The sequence below is a fragment of the Ictalurus furcatus genome, unplaced genomic scaffold (assembly GCF_023375685.1).
Source record: "Ictalurus furcatus strain D&B unplaced genomic scaffold, Billie_1.0 ctg4, whole genome shotgun sequence".
In the NCBI taxonomy this organism is placed as follows: Eukaryota; Metazoa; Chordata; class Actinopteri; order Siluriformes; family Ictaluridae; genus Ictalurus; species Ictalurus furcatus.
In genome coordinates this window covers 25628-35000 of record NW_026521047.1, presented here as the reverse complement: position 1 = coordinate 35000, position 9373 = coordinate 25628, and the positions used below count along the sequence as shown (strand labels likewise).

General features: G+C 42.6%; 1 protein-coding gene across 7 annotated transcripts; it reads left to right on the top strand.

Annotated features, from left to right (window-relative positions):
* The first annotated feature begins 4248 nt into the window (after window positions 1–4248).
* On the top strand, window positions 4249–8996 carry LOC128604623 (uncharacterized). 7 transcript variants are annotated; one of them, XM_053619755.1, is made up of 3 exons: window positions 4249–5305; window positions 5408–5504; window positions 8623–8996. In XM_053619755.1, exons 1-2 carry the CDS (start codon window positions 4587–4589, stop codon window positions 5493–5495), a joined length of 807 nt encoding a protein of 268 aa, XP_053475730.1. In that variant the 5' UTR covers window positions 4249–4586; the 3' UTR covers window positions 5496–5504; window positions 8623–8996. The 7 variants fall into 7 exon arrangements, with proteins under 7 accessions (XP_053475730.1, XP_053475731.1, XP_053475729.1 ...); XM_053619756.1 differs by having other exon boundaries at window positions 8650–8667; XM_053619754.1 differs by lacking the exon at window positions 8623–8996 and having other exon boundaries at window positions 4252–5305; window positions 5408–7069.
* Window positions 8997–9373: the final 377 nt, after the last annotated feature.

Below are 9373 nucleotides of genomic sequence, written 5' to 3'. Positions count from 1 at the left end.
CTCACGTCAGAACCCGCTCTCTCACGTTAGGACACACTCTCTCACGTCAGGTAGCGCTCTCTCACGTCAGAACCCGCTCTCTCACGTCAGGACACACTCTCTCACGTCAGGACACACTCTCTCACATCAGGTAGCGATCTCTCACGTCAGAACCCACTCTCTCACGTCAGGAAGCGCTCTCTCACGTCAGAACGTGCTCTCTCACGTCAGAACCCGCTCTCTCACGTCAGGTAGCGCTCTCTCACTTCAGAACACGCTCTCTCACATCAGGACACGCTCTCTCACATCAGGAAGCACTCTCTCACGTCAGGTAGCACTCTCTCACGTCAGGATATGCTCTCTCATGTCAGGAAGCACTCTCTCACTTCAGAACGCGCTCTCTCACGTCAGGACCCGCTCTCTCATGTCTGGAAGCACTCTCTCACGTCAGGACAGGCGCTTTCATGTCAGGACACACTCTGTCATGTCAGGAAGCACTCTCTCACGTCAGGACACGCTCTCTCACATCAGGAAGCACTCTCTCATGTCAGGACACGCTCTCTCACGTCAGGACACACTCTCTCATGTCAGGACCATCTCTCACACGTCAGGACGCACTCTCTCTCACGTCAGGACACGCTCTCTCATGTCAGGAAGCGCTCTCTCACGTCAAGACCCGCTCTCTCATGTCAGGACACACTCTGTCATGTCAGGACCCGCTCTCTCACGTCAGGACCAGCTGTCTCACGTCAGGAAGCGCTCTCTCACATCAGGACCAGCTCTCTCATGTCAGGAAGCACTCTTTCACATTAGGAAACACTCTCTCACGTCAGGACGCGCTCTCTCACGTCAGGAAGCGCTCTCTCATGTCAGGACCAGCTCTCACACGTCAGGACGCACTATCTCACATCAGGAAGCACTCTCTCACGTCAGGACACGCTCACTCATGTCAGGTAGCACTCTCTAACGTCAGGACCCGCTCTCTCCTGACAGAGCACAGCTCACACACCGACCCGACCCAGAGCTGGATCAATACGACTTAATTTGAGCCATTAATGTGATGCAGTAAGATTATTTCCTACAGCTGTCCAGCTCCGCCTGAGGATCTGATTATTTCCATTTATTTAAACATTCTTTAATCCAGTCCTAATTATTATTTGTGGAATTACATTTTATCAGTTAAAGCCTCACATCCTCACCTGAGCACTTCACCTTTAATTCAGCATGTTATATCACCAAGACATTCCGCATAGTTTGGTTCAAAATATCTTTTAAAAAAATCTCTGCGTGATTAATTATCACTAATAATCACATTAATCATCACTGCTTCATCTTCAGCACACACTCCTTCACCGACTAACTGAACACACACACAACTGATCCGAATCTAAATGCAAATTAGATATCGTTATATAGGATTTTATTAAATCCTGACCATGGCTCTGAGACCTTTAAGAGTTTAAGCTCAAAAACAGCCAAAATATTCAGAAATATAAACACGAGTAACGTGTGAAGCTCATGGTGCATCAGGTCACAGTGAGAAAAACTGATAAAGAGAGAAAACTCGGTGCTGTAAGTTATTTAAATAAACTTAACTTCATTGTCATTCTCATTTTCCTGCAGGTGAGAGAGACAGAGAGAGAGAGAGAGAGAGAGAGAGAGAGGGGGGGGAATGAGAGAAAGAAATGGAGTTCTTTGATGTTCTCATACCTAAAAACCCTCACGAGTTTTTCCTTCCTCTGTCTCTTATCAAGCTTTTGTGTGTGTGTGTGTGTGTGTGTGTGTGAGAGAGAGAGAGAGAGAGAGAGAGAGAGAGAGAGGAGAAAACTTCCACAGCTCTGGAATTCATAAAGAGACGAGTTATTAACTTTCACTCTAACGGCTGAATTTTTAAAAGGCTGGACTTGTTTCATTTTATTATTACAAACATTATCATTAAATTACTGTTTTGAGCTGTGTCCTGAATACAGGTGCATTACTAAAACACACCGCACCAACACTGTTTCTGTGCTGCTGTTGCCTGCTAGCTAGTTACGAGGATAAGGATGCTTCAAGGTGCTTTATGATGCTTCATTAGATAACAGAGTCTTATTAGAAGGGACTCTGTTATTTCGAGGATTTGGTAAACATGCTAAAAAGTCATAATCATTAAAATACAAGGGATAAATGGAAGAGAGAGAGAGAGAGAGAGAGAGAGAGAGAGTGTTTATACTTTCCCCTGAATTTGACACTTAAGCATTAAGTCTGAGACGCAGAGAAAGTGTTTAATGTCACGGCGTAATCCTGCAGCTCTGTAACGTTAAATGAAGAATCAGGATTATGCAGTGTGATATTATTCTACACACACACACACACACACACACACACACACACACACTGCAGAATTATGACTCTTAAATCTCCAAATGAAAGAGTTTCTCAATGAGTGACACTTAAATTAGAGTCCAAATCAGAGCCGGAAGAGAAGTGGAGTCGGACGCTGTGAAAGTGAATCAGTAATCCAGTAAAAACACCACCAGTGGAAACTGGAGAAGAAAAGAAGCGACTAAGAATCACACGTGGAGAAGATGGATTTATGCCTCAGAATAAACACTGAGGAAGAGGAGAGACTTTTCAACTATTCTTAAAGATTTACTCCACTTTTAGAAGCTCGTTTAGTGACTTAACGCCGTCCATTTTCATTAACGTAGTGATCCGGTAATTTATATCAACCTAAAAATAGAGAAAATGAAAGAAAGAAAGACAAAATAAGACAGAATTAAAGCAAAAGCAGAAGAAAAGATAGAAAGACAGAGTGATAGAATGGAAAGAAAATAGAAATTGAAATAAAGAAGAGAAGGAAATGAAATGAAGGATAAAATAAAGGAAATAAATCAATGAAAAAATTGAAGAAATAAAAAGGAAGAGTGACAGACAGGTTGAGGGAGGGAGAGAAAGAACGAGAAATAAAGGATAAAAAGAGTAAAAGAAATAGAGAGGAGGGCGCTGGGGCAGGGAGGGAAAGCGTGAGAATGAGGCTGAGAAAATGAAAGAACAATAGATTAGAAAACATTGTTTTGTTAAAATTTTCAAGGCGTGTTTGGAGCCTCACACACTGGAGAGCGGTTTATTGGCAGAGAGACGAGGCGTCGGCCGGCTGGGGAACATCACCGTGTTTATCTTTAGTCCTGGTGAAAACGTGGAGATGTCTCTACAGCACTCGGCTGATCTGAGCAACGTGACGGCAGTGTTTTTATCTCCACGTTATTTTCAGACCCGTGTGTTCCTCACCACCTGTTCTCTCCTGAAGCTCTGAGTTGAACCTGCACTTCCTGTGAAACTCCGCTCCCTCAGGAGCAATTAAACACTCTGATCCATCAGAAACACGCTGGAGATGCGTCTGCGCTCGGCAGATGGGACGCACGCTACACAAGCGCACTTGGCTTTTGTCTTGGCCGATTGCACGTTTCCGACAAATGCCGCTACGCAACTGCCAAGGATTAAAAACGCAATTTACCAAAACAACCAGAAGAAGAGAGAAATAGAGAATTAGAGATGTACAGTCTGTAATCAGGACAGAACCGGGCCGTGGAGAGACTGATAGCAATGAGTACACGCTCTGAAAGCCTAGAAAATAACACTCATCAACATACAAATGTCAAATCAGTAGGAGATTAAATCCAGTTTTACTCTGTGCTGTTCCTCATCACGCTGGAGGAGATCCTGTAGAATAAAGTGCTGGAGGAGATCCTGTAGAATAAAGTGCTGGAGGAGATCCTGTAGAATAAAGTGCTGGAGGAGATCCTGTAGAATAAAGTGCTGGAGGAGATCCTGTAGAATAAAGAGCTGAAGGAGATCCTGTAGAATAAAGAACTGGAGGAGATCCTGTAGAATAAAGAGCTGGAGGAGATCCTGTAGAATAAAGAACTGGAGGAGATCCTGTAGAATAAAGAACTGGAGGAGATCCTGTAGAATAAAGAGCTGGAGAAGATCCTGTAGAATAAAGAGCTGGAGGAGATCCTGTAGAATAAAGAGCTGGAGGAGATCCTGTAGAATAAAGAACTGGAGGAGATCCTGTAGAATAAAGAGCTGGAGGAGATCCTGTAGAATAAAGTGCTGGAGGAGATCCTGTAGAATAAAGTGCTGGAGGAGATCCTGTAGAATAAAGAGCTGAAGGAGATCCTGTAGAATAAAGAACTGGAGGAGATCCTGTAGAATAAAGAGCTGGAGGAGATCCTGTAGAATAAAGAACTGGAGGAGATCCTGTAGAATAAAGAGCTGGAGAAGATCCTGTAGAATAAAGAACTGGAGATCTGGCAACCTGAAGTGTGACTGAGGAAGCAGCACCCTTCGAGCTAACGCTATTACATTAATTTCTTCTAATCTCTATACTTTAAAATTATTTACCTTACGTTATATAAATATAACTGACACTACTTTAGATAAAACAATCGTAACGTTGCGCTGTCGCTAAATTTGATCTGGTTTTTTTTTTTGTTTTTTTTTTAACATCCGCGACTAGCTTGTAGCCCGTAGCCCGCTAGCATCACCTACCGCTAGCCTTGTTTACGTTTCACATTTCTCACTTACCGCTGTTCTGTTTAAAAAAAACAAAAAAAAAAACAAACATGTCTGCTGTCTCTCCGGTTTTGAGTGCAGATGAGGACTCGCTCGAGCTTCACATGGTGCGGCTGGAACTGGAGGATGTGGAGAAGCAGATCCGCGGCCTACTCGACAAGCAGGCCCAGCTGCTGGAGCGACAAACTGCGCTGGAAACATCTTGTGCCTCTGCCCATATATCCAAGGTAAGCACACAGCGTGGTATTTCCACTCCCAGCCCCTCTACGCCGTGTGTTTCTCTGTGCAGGGACCGTGCACCTAGGACTTTCCCAGCCGTGGTCTCCGTCACGCCGGCGCCAACACACCTCGGGCCTTGGGTGAACCAGCGGCGGAAGGCGCGGGCTGGACCCTCTCCACCTCCGGTGTTCGAGATTCCAACCAGGAACCGCTTCGCCCCTCTCCGCCAGACCAGACCCAACGCTGTGATCGTCGGGGACTCCATTGTGCGGAACGTCCGTGTAGCCTCATCTAAAGGTAAGGTGCGCACACACTGTTTTTCTGGTGCTTGTGTCCTTGATGTCGCTGCGCAGGTATCCGGGATCCTGAAGAAGGACGAGCGCATTGGAGCGGTTGTGCTGCACGCGGGGACGAACGACACCAGGCTGCGGCAGACGGAGGTTCTGAAGAGGGACTTCTCCAGCCTGATCGAGACGGTACGAGGCAGATCACCCACCGCGAAGATCATCGTCTCTGGACCTCTTCCCACATACAGACGTGGAGCAGAAAAGTTCAGTAGACTTCTAGCATTAAATGATTGGTTAGTCTCTTGGTGTAATGAGCAGAATCTGGTGTTTGTCAATAACTGGAATCTGTTCTGGGAGCGTCCTAGGTTGTTTCGTCCTGATGGCCTGCACCCCAGCAGCCTTGGAGCGGAACTGCTATCAGACAACATTTCCAAGGCGCTACACTCCAAGTGACTGCCTAGCGTAAGTACATCTTCCAATAATAACAACATTCAGTATAATCAATGTTCAATTAAAAATCCGGCACCGGTAGTACATACTATAGAGACTGTGTCTGTTCCCCGAGCTATACAAATATATAGAAAATCTCGGAAAGTCTATCTTCGTAACCTAATTAACATAAAATTAAATCATATTGAATGCACAGCCAGCACTTTTGATCTGAAGCTAGGACTATTAAACATTAGATCTCTTGCGTCTAAGGCTCTTATTGTTAACGACATCATTACTGATCAGGAATGTAATTTAATGTGTTTAACAGAAACTTGGATTAAACCAAACGAGTACATAGCATTAAATGAAGCCAGTCCTCCTGGATACAGTTATGTACATCAGCCTCGTTCAACTGGTAGAGGAGGAGGTGTTGGTCTCATCCATAGTAAAAATCTAGTCGTCACACAAAAACCTAAGCATAAATTTAATTCTTTTGAAATTCTTTATACCAGTATAAGTTATGTAGCCACAAAAAATAAGTCAATTCCTCTAATTATTATTTACAGACCCCCAGGGCCATATACTGAATTTCTTAGTGAATTTGCAGACTTTGTCTCAAACCTGGTTGTGTCTGTAGATAAAGCATTAATCGTCGGAGACTTTAATATTCATTTTGATAACCTGGAAGACCCTCTAAGATTAGCGGTTGTGTCCATCTTAGATTCAGTAGCGATTAATCAGAACGTAATCGGGCCTACTCATAATGGTGGTCACACTCTTGACCTCATACTAACATACGGACTAAGTATAGAAAATATTATCATTCTTCCGCAGTCTGAAGTTGTCTCAGACCATTATCTTATCTCGTTCATAATACGAATTGATCATAATATTTCCACCTCGCCTCGCTACCGCATAAAACGTACCTACACATCAGCTACTGCACCGAGCTTCATAAATAACCTCGCAGAAACATCAATTAGATTTGGATCACCGTCAGATCACATAGAACTCGATCAGGCGACTGAAAGCTTGGAGTCAACACTCCGCTACACGCTAGATAGAGTGGCTCCACTCAAAAGGAAAATAATTAGAGAAAAAAAATTAGCACCCTGGTATAACGATCAAACGCGAACCTTAAAACAGACAACTCGACAATTAGAACGTAAATGGCATCAAACCAATCTGGTGTTATTTCAAACAGCATGGAAGGAGAGCCTACTGAAATATAGGAAATCTCTTGGCGATGCTAGAAAAATCTATTTCTCCGCCTTAATAGGAGACAACAAAAACAATTCTAGATTCCTTTTCAACACAGTAGCAAAATTAACTAGGAATAAAACCACTACAGAGAGAAACACTCAATCATTACATAGCAGTGAAGATTTCATGAAATTTTTCATCGATAAGGTTGAAAATATTAGACGTGAAATACAGGCCATTAAATTAAAACCGGACAGTACTGTAACAAACCCATTACATGACAATGTAGCAATATCAGATCAATGTTTAGAGTATTTTGCTTCACTTAGAGAGACCGAACTAGCTACATTAATCTCTTCAGCCAATTCATCAACTTGCATACTAGATCCTGTGCCTACATGTTTGTTTAAACAGATTTGTCCAGGAGTAATTGAACCACTTCTAAATATAATCAATTCTTCCCTAAGCACTGGCTATGTACCTAAATCACTTAAATTAGCAGTTATTAAACCCTTGATTAAAAAACCTGATCTTGACCCGTCTCAATTGTCCAGCTATAGACCAATATCAAATCTCCCCTTCATCTCTAAGATTTTAGAAAAGGTTGTAGCAAAGCAGTTATGCTCGTACTTAGATAGGAATAACATTCATGAAATGTATCAGTCAGGGTTTAGACCTCATCATAGCACAGAGACAGCATTAGTTAAAGTAGTAAATGACCTTCTACTGACCTACGATCAGGGTTGTGTCTCTCTGCTTGTGTTACTCGACCTTAGTGCAGCTTTTGATACTATAGATCACACTATTCTCCTTGATAGATTAGAAAATGTTGTTGGTATTAAGGGAACAGTCCTCTCCTGGCTCAGGTCTTATCTGACCGATCGTTATCAGTTCGTAGATGTAAATGGTGAATTCTCCATGCGTACTGAGGTTACTTTTGGAGTTCCACAGGGTTCTGTTTTAGGCCCACTGCTCTTTACTTTATATATGCTACCCCTAGGTCAAATTATTCGTAAACATGGAATTAGCTTCCACTGTTATGCTGATGATACACAGTTGTATGTTTCAGCGAAGCCAGAGGACAGACAGAAGCTTAGTAAAGCTGAGGATTGTGTAAAGGACATTAGACATTGGATGTTAACTAACTTCCTTCTACTTAATTCTGATAAAACAGAAATACTTTTATTAGGCCCACGTGTAGCTAGAAGTAATCTTTCTGATCACATGGTTACTCTGGATGGTCTTTCTGTTTCATCATGTGCAGCAGTTAAAGACCTTGGAGTGATTATTGACTCCAGCCTATCATTTGATGCTCATGTAGATAATATTACTAGGATAGCCTTCTTTCATCTCAGAAATATTTCTAAAATAAGAAACATATTGTCACTACATGATGCGGAAATACTAGTTCATGCATTCGTCACCTCTAGATTAGATTACTGTAATGCCTTACTGTCTGGATGTTCCAGTAGGAATATAAATAAGCTCCAGTTAGTCCAGAATGCAGCTGCTAGAGTCCTAACTAGAACTAGAAGGTACGACCATATCACACCGATATTATCAATACTGCATTGGCTCCCAGTAAAATCTCGCATTAACTATAAAATACTTTTATTAACCTATAAAGCACTAAATGGTCTCGCGCCACAATATCTAAGCGACCTTTTGGTTTTATATAATCCGCCACGCCTACTTAGATCAAAAGATGCAGGCTATTTGACGGTACCTCGAATAGTGAAGGCTACAGCAGGGGGAAGAGCTTTCTCTTATAGAGCCCCACAGTTATGGAACAGTCTTCCTATTAGTGTTCGGGACTCAGACACAGTCTCAGTGTTTAAGTCTAGGCTTAAAACGTATTTGTTTACTCAAGCCTACCCTGACTAGATTCTGTTCTACTACTTCGCAGTCATAATAATCTTTTTTCTCCCTCTCTCCTTTCGCCGAGCCCCACATGAATTTATGGAGATACTAGAGATCCAGATCCTTTCTGCCTCTGGATGGAGCTCAAATCTTCTCTAATTCCAGACTGCTGGGACTACGGCTGCTCCTAAGGCCATACAGACTTCATATAAATCCATAATGAACTTTTTCACACTATCTGTTGTTACCCAGATGAGGATGGGTTCCCTTCTGAGTCGGGTTCCTCTCAAGGTTTCTTCCTCTTAAAACATCTTAGGGAGTTTTTCCTTGCCACCGTCGCCACTCAGTGGCTTGCTCAGTTGGGATAAATTCGCACCTTTAATATCTGTATACCATGTTGATATTTCTGTAAAGCTGCTTTGAGACAATGTCTATTGTAAAAAGCGCTATACAAATAAAATAAAATTAAAAAAAAAAAAAAATTGAGGAGATCCTGTAGAATAAAGAACTGGAGGAGATCCTGTAGAATAAAGAGCTGGAGGAGATCCTGTAGAATAAAGAGCTGGAGGAGATCCTGTAGAATAAAGTGCTGGAGGAGATCCTGTAGAATAAAGTGCTGGAGGAGATCCTGTAGAATAAAGTGCTGGAGCAGATCCTGTAGAATAAAGAGCTGGAGGAGATCCTGTAGAATAAAGAACTGGAGGAGATCCTGTAGAATAAAGAGCTGGAGGAGATCCTGTAGAATAAAAAACTGGAGCAGATCCTGTAGAATAAAGTGCGGGAGGAGATCCTGTAGAATAAAGTGCTGGAGGAGATCCTGTAGAATAAAGAGCTGG

Excerpts from the sequence above, each read along its gene's own strand:
- LOC128604623 (XM_053619750.1), top strand. The coding sequence starts at position 4,587 with ATGTCTGCTGTCTCTCCGGTTTTGAGTGCAGATGAGGACTCGCTCGAG.